Source organism: Eufriesea mexicana, unplaced genomic scaffold, assembly GCF_001483705.2.
Source record: "Eufriesea mexicana isolate 0111107269 unplaced genomic scaffold, ASM148370v2 scaffold1824, whole genome shotgun sequence".
Lineage (NCBI taxonomy): Eukaryota > Metazoa > Arthropoda > Insecta > Hymenoptera > Apidae > Eufriesea > Eufriesea mexicana.
Window position 1 is genome coordinate 723,070 of NW_016909928.1, and position 16,005 is coordinate 739,074.

Genomic DNA, 16,005 nt, shown 5'->3' on the forward strand with positions numbered 1-16,005 from the left:
ATATATATATATAAAAAATTAATGAAATATTTATATTTTAACCCTTCAAAAAAGAGTCTTTATGAATCCATATTTTTTCTCGTCTTTTCCTATATAGTTAGACCTATAAATCGGTAATTACACGAGATCGCGATAAATCTTACATGAATATATTTCCTGGAAACTATTGAAAATGGCTGAAGACAATTTTTTTGCAGTACCTTGCATCCTCGATAGTTATAATGACATATTTGTAATCAGATCAACAAAGTCGGTTTACGTTGTACGATATTGAAGTAGAAAACTTAATTATTCTAATTTTCGGTAGCTGATCGTACTTTACTTTCCTATACCTTCTTTTTGCAATATAACCCTTCAACAATTAGAAAAACGAGGAATAATCGATATCACTCTTATTCAAGTCAAAGACTTTATAAAAGCATACGAAACTGTAGTAAATGATAATTTTATGATACATCGCGTACTTGTAAAAATAGGAAATTTCCAAACATTGATCGATATTTGTAAACTCAAAACACAGCTTATAGATAACGCATTAGCATACAAAATAATTATATCTATATTAAAATAGGAAGAATGGAATATACTTAAATATCATGCAATACCACATAAAATTAACAACGTATTTTTTGCACCAACATTAGATCACGATATGGCTCTTAACCCATTGAAGACTTCTCTTTTGTTTTCGATTTCTAATAAAAATTTCCTATATAAATTGTCCCATTCCTCATTTTATTAATTTCTGCAATTATTTCGGGGGCAGTTCAGGTCATTTTTTAAACCGACAAATTTCTGTTATATCGTAACTTTTGATACTGTAGTCAGCACAAGATTAAGATACACCCACTTTTCTCACAATTTCTCTTACAGAACATACTTTTTTGGTTAATGTAAGGATTATAGAACGCGTTTCTACGCTTAATTCGTTTCTTTTAGTACCTATCGTGCAGACTCAAGCATTCAAATCGAACCGACTTCGAAAGAAGAACAAAACAGTTTTTAAATTTTTGTCTGAAGGTTATGTTTTAAGATATTAAATCTCGTATAGCCTACCGTAGATGAATGACGCGGCGAGCCAACATCGAGTCACTTTTGACCCATATCTAAATTTTTACTATACTTACTGTGAGCAACTTTCACCGCTTGCCATTGTCTTCCGGCGGAAGAAAGGCCTTCGTTGGAGTTTTAGAAAGATATCGCCCAGGTCCAAGGACAATAGTCACAGATGGGGGGATGCTTCGACGCCAAGCTGGGGCGTCTGGCCTGGAGCTCACAATCATCCGATGAGGCTACCGACACGTGAAGACAAGGCGTCGGAGAGGGGTCACGCCCTATAAAACAGCGAGGGATGCGTTTTTGACATCCTACCAGCATACAGCAGAAATAAAACAGTTACCTAGCTGCTAAACGACTACCTATTAAGATCCCCTACATTGCTTTACACTATACAACTTTTTGGTATAGGATATTATCTAATAATATTTATAATATGGGGAGGAGAATTTGTTTAAAAAATATATTTTTTATTTATGTGCACTGGGTACATACAACGTTATTCCCTGTCATTGCATGTTTTTTTACATATAAATCGTGAACTTTGTCATATTTCATACTATATTTGTGAAAATTGTGAAAATTCATAAAATGATATTCTTTTCGCTGTTACACTGAATACTGCTAACTGGAGACACTTGAATTCTCCACGCAGTCAATTTATGTTACAGCGATAAGAGTAGGGCCTGCAAATGTTACCACTCCTTCGCTACGCTCAAATTTCGGATCAACGGTGACTCAGAATTGGTTAGGCAAGGGTGAATATCAGAAAAACTGGGGAATAGGGAATGGATGAATATCGGCAGACTGGAGGACGCTCTAGAGTAGATCAGTCATCGTATAATGAAAGAAAAAGTTATACAAACCATCCGCACGGAACAGGGAGTAATGCTATGCTACGTATTTTGCATAAACATTTATTTATTGAACGGATTTCGAGACATAAATTGTTCAATTTGATGTTATTAAGGTACAATACATATACATGCATTCGTAATAGAATTTAATAATAATCATTTCACAATAAAGTAAACGTTATATTTCGTAGTTTCTATAAAATTGGTAAGTGTGCACATACTTTTGAGCAGCGGTATATTTGTTGCTGGTCTGATATCTCGATTCTTTAGAGTATTTTACTACACACTTTTAACTACATGTTGCAGATTACATGCGTCAACAGGATTATTATTAAAAATGAATAGCACAATTAACTGAAAAAACAGTAATAAATGATAGTTACAACGAAAATGTATTCTTATACTTCTGTTACACAAAAGTCGTAAGTTTACTGACGAATTTTGACAAATTCATAAGGCGTCTAGTGAATGTTACATTTGAAATATAATTATTTTCATGAGAACTTAGTTTTTTTTTATTGCTTTGATATATTTATCAGGATATTAGTTTGTCATAAGACGTATCCATTGTGACGATGACCTTAACCGGATAATCGTTCCTATGCTTATTAACCATCCGACTACTGCAGGCTAGAATTCTATACCGAAGTCATCACTCACATCTATATTCGCTAATGCATATTCACAGTCGCTCGAGCGTCTAACGGATACAATACCACACAATGACAATCGTTCGAGATCCAGATCCTCAAAATATATATACTACCTCACCAATGAATCGATTTCATTTTATGTATGATATTCGGGATCGTATACAAAAAAATAACATTATGAAATAGGTATAAAATATATTTATTCATTACTACACTTATTGCATATGATGGTATGAGTTTGTATCGAGTGGTCAATACAAACATGTTTTTCTCAATGAATACATATAATATAGTGTTATTACTTCCTACACAAAAACAGCACCTGGCACGTTTTTCGCCTGATAATTTTTGTTTTTTTTATTATTTTTCTAACTGTCCATTCAATTGCATTTAAAATTCGAAAATTCCAAACTACAAATATATTATACGCGGCAATGTCTAAATAGTGCATGAATAAAGACAAGAATATTCTATAAGTCTACAAGAATATTCACGTAAGATTTTGTCAAGAATATCTATTTCACTTTTTGTTGCATTATAATAATTTCTTATGTTTGGTTTAAATTTCTCGGCTATAATTGGTACATTACAATCGTAATGTACTGTAGACACTAATATAACATTTTTTCGTACTCTTGGAATATATGAAACTTGAAGTGTCACATTTTGAAATATAATTTAACTATATAAATCAAATACAACGGTATAGAATGTCATCGATATCTTGTGATGTTAAAGTTTGAGCTATTAAACAAGGTATTCGATTAAATAGAATGATCGAAGAGAAGATTAATCGATTATTGTAGGAAAAAATTTTAGAAGGGTATCAGTGTGCAGTATAAGTGACAATTTATAGAATAGCTTAATTTTATGACGATAAATATATTTATTGATAAATATACATGGTCTGGCAAATGATTCCTAACCACGTGATTCCTTACGAAAAGATAACAAAAAAATAAAGAATAAAATTTATTTATTTGTGGCTTCGTTTTAGAAAAAATTCGGTTTGAAAATGAATTTTCAAGGAAACCTTCGGTTTCAGAAAACTTGGACAAATTTTTGTAAACAAAGTTTTATTTTAACAACGACAGTATTGCTGGAACTGTCATCCTCGATGTCGAATACATAACCTAACCTGTCTAATTATCGATGACTCGGCAACGTATTTTGGTTTATATGTATTTATATATATCGGCAGTTTCGGAAAATTCCCATTCTGTAATAATCATTGAAATATTACTATAATATCTTTTTTCAATACCTTTTTGTAATTTCAACAATTGACCAGTTTTAAGATTAAATCTCCTCATTTTTATCGTTAATACTATCGTCCTTTTATTCTTCTCTACCTACTTAAGAGATTGATTTAATTAACCAATCACCAATTACTGTTTCTCTTTCTTAAGAATCGCAATCGTCTTCAGTTTTACTTTTTAGAAAAATACAAATTAGATTAAATAACTAAAATTCTTATATTATTGACATTATTAAAATTATTTCATGTAATTATTAATAGTATTTAATATATCAATCATATTATTAATATCATCAATATATGGTCCGTTTATTAACATTGTGTAAATTCATATCATATATTAACATATAATTGGTCTTACTTACAGCAAAGTACATCAAACAATTTGTTATTAATTCGAGCAAATTAATAATCTATAACAAATAATTGTAACAAATAATTGTTACTAGTACAACTACTAGTTATAAATATGCAATTCGAAAACTATTCTCCATGATTAAATGAAATGTTAATGTATCAAATCAACACGGAAAAATCAACCAACATGCAATGTATATACATTAGGCATTCTTGTAATCAGGCCAAAAAAGTCAACTTCTTTGTGAACTTTTTCTAAGGAAACCATGATACATTTTGGTTTGCAGTTTTCGTGCTCAGATTTATTTATGCTTAAAAAATATTTTCAATTTCATTTTAACTTATTGAAAAAAAAATTGTTTTACCTTATTTAAAAAAAAAATTATAATTAAATTCAAATTATTGAAAATTATGGAAACTATATAGCCTTAGGTGAATCATGTTTTTAAAAACGGGTTTGAATGGCTGACATGATTTTAGATCATCTGGTTATGTGAAACGAAAAAACTAAAAAGCATTTTAATTAATGTAAATACGGCTATAGCATGAACCACCAAAACAGTAAAATTTCGAAAATTAAAGAAATTGCAGCTTTTTGAAATTTAAATATCGATCTTCCTTGTGCTTTTCATCCTTTGGGTAGTACACAAAAACAGAAAAAAACATTGGATTTTGAAATCCATGATTCATACAATAAAGGCACATCCGATGAAAATCTCAGAATTTCAAGTCAATCGGTCAACTAAAACGCGAGGTATCCTGTCGATCAGTTCAAAAAATATGGTTTCGAAAAAAAGGGATTTGAAGTTTTTGTTACTCGTTGTACAATGGCTATATGTTATACTTTGAACACCTATAACTTTGGTAATTTTTACGAATTAACGAATTTGTAGAAATCCTTTCACATAGACATTTTCGAAAGCACATACTTTGAGAAAATGTAAAAAAAGAAATTGATTTTATTTAGCCAAATTATAAGAATACCCTTTTAAATCATAGTTTTTGTATAAAGTAAAATTTCTGTTGTTTTTTGCTTTAAACAGGAGTAAATCTTATTTAATAGTCATCAGAAAAGATTTAAATACTAAAAAAAAATTACAAATACAATTTTAAATTCTTTTATCTATAAGTTTATTATCAATTTATTTATGTATTATGTATATACTATGTGTACATTTATTACGTATAAATTTATTCTAAATTAAATTTTACAACTTTTTATGTATACTTCAGATATATAAATCTCGAAAATTATGTTAATATTATATTACTGCCAAACCATGGAATATTAATAAATTCATAAAAATAACTATAATATTAATAATAAACCGTGCAGTGAGGAATTTTTAATTATTAAAAATATTAAGGTTATGCAGTTTATTTTTGTGATTCTTTTTTTAACGTTAATGCTTTAAAGTAAAAAAATTTTTAATTTTACAAGATATTATTAAATTTAAAGATATTAATGTGTACTGTTAAATGACATACATCTTTTTAATTCCAAACATTATAATATTTTTACATTTAATTTAAAATAAGTCATAAAATGTTACAATTAAAAAATTATAAAAGTGCACGCTATTGAATATTACATTTCTGCTTGTTATTATACAACATTTTTTAGAATTATTCACAAAATATATAAAATTACAATAAAAAAAATAAAAATTTAATAGTAAATATAAATGAATAAAAGAAAAAGTATATAAATGATCTATTGCTAACAAGTGCATAAGAAACAAATGTTTTATAAAATTACATAAAATCTGTTATATTTTTTAGTTAAAAACATGTATTTCTGATATCTTTTTTAAATGAAGATAATATTATTAGTAAATATTTGTATTACCACCTAATGTATAGTATAGTAAAAGTTTATATAGTCGCTTTCGTGACGTCATGTTCAGTTAAGCTTCATTGTCAATTGGAAATGTGAGGGATGGTGATGATTGGTTATGGGAACCGCTGGCTTCTAAGGAAGCATCTGCTTAGTTAACAGTTTATTCGAACAATGGAGAATAAGTTTCTTATTTATCTTACGTTAAAAAGAACGTAAATCTCATTCAACAGATGAAATTTCTATAAAGTGCACGAGGAGCGGATCGATCGTTCGTCATGAATAAAGATTGACGAACGACGCCTAAGGTGCTCCTCGTAATGTCCATAACTTGAAGATCTTGTTACAATTTTTAGAATGGCTATTATCAGTTTAATAATTATCTTAACTGCATGCTTTTTCAAACTTGTCCTTTTCTCTAATGGTAAGTCACATTTATCGTTTTATTTTCTATATTGTTTTAACATAGAGGTTATGTGACAGATTATTTTCGATTAAAATATTGTATCTAAACGACTTATTGCAATCTGGTTTATTATAATGTTATTGAAAGTCTTATTACTAGTATATATAGAAAATCATTAATAGTTATATATAGTTCTTACGATGATTTAAAATTTATTTTTTATCGTTATTAGCGTATGTTATTTATTACTATAATTAGTCAGTCTAGTATTTAGTTTCATTTTTCAGATTTTTAATTATAACTTAGCACTGTATTTAATATTGTGATCAATAATCATAATTTTATATCATTGAAATAAATCTGTATTTTATTTTCTATTATCTAATGTTGTAGTAATAACACCAAATTTTTTAATTTCACTATATCCATTATTGTTTTCAGGATCACCGACTCTTCTCTTTATTACACAAAAAGATATTAGAATGGCTAATGCTTCTCGTACTAATAAAGTAACTACCATCATAAAAGATCTCTCTGAAGGCGCAGCGTTAGATTTTTATTTTGAACGTGAGTTAGTATGTTGGTCAGACAGTGGGTTAGAAATAATTCAGTGTATTCAAACAAATGGCACCCACACTGGTGAAAGAACAATTGTGGTAAATTCCAGTTTAATTTCTCCTGACGGTTTAGCTTGTGATTGGTATACAGGAAAATTATATTGGACAGATGGAGAGAAAAATAGAATAGAAGTGACTAGCATTGATGGACGTCACAGAAAAGTTCTTTTTTGGACAGATATATATCAGCCAAGAGCTATTGCCCTAGTACCAATGAGAAGTATATTATTTTGGACTGATTGGGGTGATGTACCTAAAATAGAAAGAGCTGCAATGAATGGAGATCCATTGACAAGGGAAGTGATTATTTCTGACGATATATTTTGGCCAAATGGTTTAACAGTGGATTATGAAAATGAGTTGATTTATTGGGTAGATGGAAGACTTAAATTTATTGCAGTCATGGATTATTATGGGAAAAATAGAAGAAAAGTAATAGAACAAGGATTAGATTATCCATTTGCGGTGACATTTTTTGATCATAGATTATATTGGACTGATTGGAAAACATGGTGTGTACATTCATATGATGTTCGACAAAATCAAGCACATCCTAGAGAATTATTACATGGAGAATATATACCTGGTGATATAGAAGTTTGGGATATTAGGAGACAACCATATGGAAGTCATCCTTGTGAAAAAAACAATGGAAATTGTTCGCATTTATGTCTTTTAAGTATGACAGAACCTGGATATAGCTGTGCATGTCCTACAGGTGTTAAATTAGTGGATAATTTAACTTGTGCAGAAGGACCAGAAGAATTATTATTAATAGTCCAAAGAAATGAAATTTGTCGAATTTCTTTGGATTCGCCAGATTATACTAACTTTGTGCTGCCATTAACAGGTATTCTTTAATATCTTTCACATCAATTAATTTGTTTCTTTTTTCTTTCTTTAAAAAAATTTATATCTATTATAATTTTTTAATAAAATTAGGAATTAAACACGCAATAGCAATAGACTTTGATCCTGTGCAAGAAATGCTCTATTGGACAGATGAAGAAGCTCGTGCAATTCGTAGAGCCTCTCTTGATGGTTCTAACCAAGAAAATATTATAACAACAGAGGTAGAAAATCCGGATGGTATTGCTGTTGACTGGTTGGCACGGAATCTTTATTGGACTGATACAGGAACAGATCGAATTGAAGTAGCCCGATTAAATGGCACAAGTAGAAAAGTGTTAATAAATGAAGACTTAATTGAACCGAGAGCAATTGCTCTGGCTCCAGAATTAGGATGGATGTTTTGGACAGATTGGAATGAAAAGCGTCCAAAAATAGAACGAAGTAATCTCGATGGAACAGAACGTATTCTATTAGTAACCAAAGATATTGTTTGGCCAAATGGAATTGCTTTAGATCTTGCTCGTTGGAAAATTTATTGGTGTGATGCAAAAACAGATAAGATTGAAGTATGTAACATGGACGGCACAGATAGGAGAGAAGTAATTACAGATAATCTTCCACATCTGTTTGGATTAAGTTTGTTAGGAGATTACCTATACTGGACTGACTGGCAGAGGCGTAGTGTGGATAGAGCACACAAACTTACAGGTGGTGAAAGAGAAGTTATTGTTGATCAAGTTCCAAATGTTATGGGTTTAAAAGCAGTGCATTTAGGAAAAGTTAATGGTACAAACCCTTGTGTTAAAAGTAATGGTGGTTGTAGTCACTTGTGTTTAAATCGACCAGGAAATAAGTATGTTTGTGCATGTCAAATTGGATATGAGTTAACTAAAGATAAAAAAACTTGTGTTGTCCCAGATGCATTTATGTTATTTGCAAGAAAAGAAAATATTGGTAGAATCAGCATTGAAAATGCAAATAATGATAATATTATTCCACTAACTGGTGTTAAGGATGCAAGGTAAAACTTATATTAATGCAGAACAAATTATTAATTTTATATTTTATATTATTTTATTAATATCACATTGTGATAAAAATTGTGTATAAATATTTATTATTATTAATATATTTTATCTCTGTCAGCGCCTTAGATTTTAATATAGCGGACAATCGCATTTATTGGACAGATGTTAAATTAAAAACAATTACAAGAGCTTTCATAAATGGATCTGACATAGAAAGAGTTGTTGATCTTGGTTTAGAAACACCTGAAGGATTAGCAATAGATTGGATTGCTCATAATTTGTACTGGAGTGACACAGGGACTCGAAGAATAGAAATGGTTCGGTTAGAAGGATGCAGTCGGAAAGTTCTTGTTTGGTGTAACATTGTTGAACCTAGATGTTTGGCTCTTGATCCTAACAGAGGGTAATTATATTTGCTAACTTTTTGCTGTATTGTATGTTTAACCGTTTGAGTGCCACGGGTCTTTATTGTTTCCCAATCGAAAATTGCCAAGCGGCGCGATAGCGCTTCTCATATTCCGTATCCACCAACCGAGCGCGCTATGATTGTCGGCTTCGCAGCCTAGAGCGCTAGCACTTTTGGACACAAAATAGAAGAAGCGCGATCGCGCCGTTTGGCACTCAAACGGTTAAAACAATAACAAGTGTTTTAGCTAGGTGTAAATAAAAAGCAGTATTAGAATAAATATAATTAAAAGTTTCCACATATATGTAATTAATAATATTAAATATTAACCTTACATAAATAATATATCAGTTATTTTATATAAAATTAACGTGTAACTAAATATATTCTGAAGATCATGTTTAAACTTATTTTTATTGAGAAAATCTTAGCAATCCAGCAGTATGCAGATCTAAAAAGAAAAAACAAGAATTAAAATTTTCATTAAATGACAATTCATTAAGCGCGAGAAACTTTTTGTTCAATCTTTTGACAACAAATCACACGAAACTTGATCATAAGAAGAAAGTAATAGAAATGATTACAAAATCTTATCCAGCAGTTATTATACACAGAATAGCGTTAAATATGAATAAAATAAATATATTTTATTTCGCTAAATTTTTAAGACTATAAATATTTCTCTAGTCATATGTACTGGACAGAATGGGGAAATTCAGGAAGTATAGAAAGATCATACTTAGATGGTACTCATCGTGAAGTAATACTTTCTAATATTGGAAAAGCAAATGGTTTAACAATTGATCATTCAGCACGAAAATTATATTGGGCAGATTTATTTACTCCAGCTATTGATAGCTTTGATTTACATACAAGAAAACGAGAAGCAATTATAACACAAAATATTGTGTATCCATTTAGTATTACTCAGTATCAAGATTATATATACTGGACAGACTGGAATACAGGTAAAATAGTATATGAACATATTGATTAATAGCTTGTTGTGTTATCATTTATTATAAAGTTCGATTTTAATTATATTTTAATTTCAATCAATAATTCCACAAGTTTATAAATATTTGAAACAAACCTTAATTAAAAAGTTTAATTTATAGGTGATATAGAAAAAGCTAATAAAACTACTGGAACAAACAGAGTGAAAATACATAATAAGTTAGAATCTGTAACAGATCTATTAGTCTTCCATGCTTCCAGACAAGCAGGATCAAATCCTTGTGCATTTAAAAATGGAAATTGCACTCATCTTTGTATTGCTTTACCTGGAGAAAATGAAAGCATATCTAATTCTTTTAAATGTGGATGCCCTACTCATTATAATTTAGCAGAGGATAATAAAACTTGTATTGGTTGGTATATTTAAATTAATGAATTTTATTGCAATTTATAGGTGCTTAATTAAGCCAATGTATTTTAAACTTTCTTAATTATGTTTAAGATTACATATATCTATATATATCATGGACAAAAATCATAATGGTTGTGACGTACATGTACGGATTATTATGTTTCTTATATATTTTATTGTTTATATCATGTATCTTGATTTGCGTACTATGTTAGACCTGAAATTGATTCATTGCATTAATAATCGATTTTTGGTTTACATATGTACATATAATGTTCTATGCCATAGCAAATTCAGTCTTTGATTTATTATTCTAGTAGTTGAATGGACTTTTAATAATGAACCATAATGTACAAGGGGTTAAATCTAGTAGATTTGATAAAAAAAAGATGAGGAGTAAGAAGTAATTTATGAGTGTTAAGTTCAACGATTTAATTGGTCATGATACAGGTCCATAGAGGGTCTTATCTAATGATTTAGAAATTTTTTATACATTTCATCTTGGAAAATTCATTTACTTGTAGATTATTTCGTATGAAGATATATGAAAGGATACATTGTATGAGAAGCTGCTAAAATATGAAGGAATGTTCTATTATCTCATGTACTATTTCAAACATAACATCTAAAGCAAAGAAGTTTGTTATACATAATTATATTATCTATATTATAGATATTTGTATTTGTGTTGAAAGCCATTATTAGATAATAAACAGAGAAGAAACTGTCATTAAAAGAAGCAGAATGACCTTCATATTTCTTAACATTTTACCAGCCGCTCACTTCTCGCTGCCGGTGAATTTCGCGCGGGTTCTACTAGTTGCTGGTGGTCATATTTACGCTATCCTTATTATTTAAAAAGTCACTAATAAAAGTCACTAACGGAACAAGCATCTGCTTAAAGAATGTCGAGAATAGACGATCGGGAGAGTTCAAACAGAAGCATAGTGGAAGCATTGTGCCGCGCTGAACCGAAGTCACGTCTGCGTGACAGCAGCCGGCAAAGTGTTAAGCGGCTCTCTGTACAAAAAAATCAGTATAACCATATGTACTCTTTAGTACCAAGTAATTTTTAGTTGGTCAATTTCTTTGTTACTCTTATAATTTAAGAAATAATCAAGGTGTTAATTTTTACTGGATGACGGTTTAAATCAGTATTTATAAAATTCTTTTTATTAAATAATTTATTTGTGACTTTGAGATTGTTTTATGACATTTTTTAATACTGTTTTGTTTTTATTTCTTTTAGTTTTCAAATATACAAATTAGTATGATAACTGTAATAATACTATACTTTAAATGAACTATTGAATAAAAAATTTATCTTCTATGCTTTGTGTCCTGTATTCATAAAAAATTTTATAAAAATTAGAATTTTGTGATTAGTAACAGTTTGATATTAGTGTTATGAATAATGTTTAGCTAAATTTTTATTCTATGTCCTATCATTTTGTTCTTACATTAAACTTTGTGTTAAATTCAATGTTATATCAAGTGATATTGAAATTAAAAAATTTGTGCTCTTAGGTATCAGTACATATACTACTTGGATATAATTACATCAAGTACTACATCTTGTATAAAGATTGTGTTTGCATATAGAGTCTAAAATAAATGAATGATAATATTTAAATATTTGTGTTGCTTGGAAATATAAAAACATATTTATAGTAAAAGCTTTCTGAGAAGTAAAGAATAAATGTAGTAAAAATAATTCATCTAGTAATTTTTCTTGAACTTATTATTTTACCAAGCATATTCTATCTACTATATTATTCAATGCATAAAAAAATCTCAAATAAATGAGGAATCTTATTTGTATTATAATTTTTTTCACTTAATGTAATTTATTTTTACCTTTAAAGGGAATATAAATATGCACAATATTATCTAACCTGCTTTACTTTATATATTAATAGTTTAAAAATTCAATATCTCTAACTAATTATTAATTTACTTAAGTATTTATACTCATATGTTACATTATAATATGTATAGTGTGTATATATTAGTCAATTTAAATATAATAGCTTGTTGTGTTTCTTACAGCGCCGAAAAATTTTATGATGTACAGCTTACGCAATGCAATGTATCGCTTTCTTCCTGATACAAATGACTGCCCAGATGTAGTTCTCCGAATTCAGGGTTTAAAACATGTACGATCTATAGAATTTGATCCTGTAACTCAACACATTTATTGGATAGATGGACGAACATTGTCTATTAGAAGAACTTTAGAAAATAAAACACACTCCAGTATAATGATTTCTGGAAATTCTGGTCATCCAGTGGATCTTGCTTTAGATACATTAGGGAGACTGCTGTTTTGGTCATGTGCTATGAATGATGCAATCAATGTTACAAAACTTGATAATGGTTCTGCTTTAGGTGTTGTAGTCAAAGGTGACGGAGAGAAGCCAAGAAATATTGCAATACATTCAGAGAAAAGATTACTTTTTTGGACAGATATTGGAAGGAAAATGAGGGTAATGCGCAGTAAAATGGATGGAAAAGAAAGAGTTGTGATAGCAACTGATCTTGAACAACCAACGAGTATTGCAGTAGATGCAATTTCAAATATTGTATATTGGGCACATGGACATCAGATTGAATGTGCTGATTTTGATGGAAGTAACAGAAGAATTTTAGTTTCTCCGATTGGACAGGGATCAACTGTTTATCTATCTATCTTTTTTGATTTTATTTATTGGTTTGATAGAGAAACATCAAGTTTAGAACGTATTAATAAGTCTGGAAATGGAAGAAAAACAATTATGAACAAAGTATTTACAGATTTAATTACCGTTAATACTCCACAAGATGATGTAATGAAAACACACGTTTGTAGTCCTTTTCGCGATCATGGAGGATGTTCACATTTTTGTATAGGAACCACCTCTTCTAGGTAAGAATAAAACTTGCAATGGAATATAAATAATATAACAAATTTTACATTTGAAAAAGTACATTAAAAAAATATTATTTTTAGATGTTCTTGTCCAAAGTCCTTAATTCTATCTGAAGATGAAAAAACTTGTAGAGCTGCACCAGCGTGTGGAACTGATCATTTTACTTGTGCTGCACCTAGTTCTGCAATAACAAAAGATTGTATACCTGCGACATGGAAATGCGATGGTCAAACTGATTGTCCTGATGGAAGTGATGAATTAGGTTGTCCAGCCTGTAATCGCGATCAATTTAAATGTCAAAGTGGTCATTGCATTGGTAAAAATATCAAATATCAAATATCAACAGTTACGAATTAAAAATAGTGAAATTATGAAACATTAAATTTTGTAGATATGTCCTGGGTATGTGATGGAACAGCCCAATGTCACGATGGTCTAGATGAAGCTCATTGTTGTCGACCAGGACAATTTCAATGTATTGGAAATGGTGTTTGTATTTCTGGCTCAGCCGTCTGTGATGGTTGGGAAGATTGTGCTGATGGAAGTGACGAGCTTGCATCTGCATGTACACCTGCAAATAATCCTCGGCAAGAAAATAATTCGCTAGAATCTGGAAAAATCACTTACGTTATTATCGTACCTGTTGGATTAATTGCAACAATTGCTGCCATTGTCTTCGGATTTTATTATTGTAGAAGAAAATTCATAAATAATGAAGAATTACCTGATATTTTACACGACTCAGCTGGAGATCCATTATCACCAAAACCAGCAAGATTAGCAAAACCGATGTTTGCTCAAAAAAATTGTAGAAAAAATTTGAAAATTGGAATGGAGACTGTAAGAATGTCAATGTTAAATGGAAGTAGCATAGGATCAAGTTACGATCGCAGTCATATCACTGGTAAGATATTAACTTACAAATTAATTAAATCATTAGTTAATACCAATAATGTTCTGATGCTTACGTTGTCGGAAAATATTACTAATAAATCAATAATTTTTTGTAATGATACATATGTATAATGGAATCTGCTTATTATGATCACTTTGAAACTTACAATTTCTGGTAAAAATTGGCTAATAATATTACACAGAGAAAAACAGATTTTCATTACTGAATTAAATTTATTAGAAAAAATTGCGACATTTGTACAATTTATATTTATTATAAATTATACATTTAATACAACATTTATGCTACACTTTTTATAAAGAACTGAAAATAACAAAATTTATTTGTATATCTTGTCACATATTGTCAGTCCTTCGTTTGCATTATTTTTATGATTATAATGTTTTTTGAAGTTTATTAGTCTATATTATCTAGTCATTACATTTTTACACTAGTTATCTTTCCAGAAATGTACATTCATGCATATGTTTATCTCTACTGTAACAATATGTTTCAGAAAGATAAAATGTACGCTTCAGAACATTTTTTATATTTACATATTTCCTGAGAATTTTAATCATACACTTATATAAAAAATAAAAAGTATACTTAGGTCAAAAGAAAATTTCATAGAAAAGTTTTTAGTACGAATTTGTTAAGATATATGTGTAATTTATATACGTGTTATGTAATAAATTATTAATAAAAATGAAATAAAATATCTATATATTTATAGATCGTTAATAATGTTAATGTTAATAAAAACTTTAATTTAAGGAGCATCGAGTTCAACTCGAGGGAGTTCTACAGGAGGTTATCCACAAGAAACATTAAACCCTCCTCCAAGTCCAGCAACAACTGCCAATTCCACTAGGTGTTCAAGCAGTAATGCATCTAGGTATAAACCTTATAGACATTACAGAAGTATAAATCAGCCTCCACCTCCAACTCCTTGTAGCACAGATGTTTGTGATGAGTCAGATAGTAATTATCCAGCAAGATATCGATATGAAAGTGAACCATATCCTCCACCCCCAACACCAAGATCTGTTTACCAAAGCGATGCAGGAATTAGTTGTCCCCCTTCTCCTAGTTCACGATCTTCTACATATTTCAGTCCACTGCCACCACCCCCATCACCTGTTCCTTAAATTTATTAAAAATTGTTTATATTCTATTTTTTAAAAAATAACATCTTTTGATACGTTTTTAACAATTTTTTAAACGATAAAAATTTATTTTATTAAGACATTTATATTTTATAAATGAAAAAGTAAAAACATTGTTTCCAAAATATTCAAAATTGAAGAAAGTAGATGTTAAATAATTTTTATTTATTTATATTATCAAGTAAAATAATTTAAGAAAACAATTTTATCATTCCATAATTAAATTTCATGAATTAAATGTTAATTATCTTCTTTTTTTTTTAATTTTCAAGGAAAAAGAATTCTTTATATCAAAGAAAGATTTAATTTTTTGTATATAAAAATAATTTAGATGGA

The 16,005-nt window shown here is 29.2% G+C and overlaps 1 protein-coding gene across 1 annotated transcript; it reads left to right on the plus strand.

Moving 5' to 3' along the window:
* The first annotated feature begins 6,245 nt into the window (after nt 1–6,245).
* On the plus strand, nt 6,246–15,651 carry arr (low-density lipoprotein receptor-related protein 6). Its single transcript, XM_017902405.1, has 10 exons — nt 6,246–6,442; nt 6,866–7,891; nt 7,984–8,914; nt 9,040–9,324; nt 10,015–10,295; nt 10,446–10,697; nt 12,746–13,601; nt 13,686–13,921; nt 13,997–14,509; nt 15,278–15,651. Exons 1-10 carry the CDS (start codon nt 6,376–6,378, stop codon nt 15,649–15,651), a joined length of 4,821 nt encoding a protein of 1,606 aa, XP_017757894.1. The 5' UTR covers nt 6,246–6,375.
* Nucleotides 15,652–16,005: the final 354 nt, after the last annotated feature.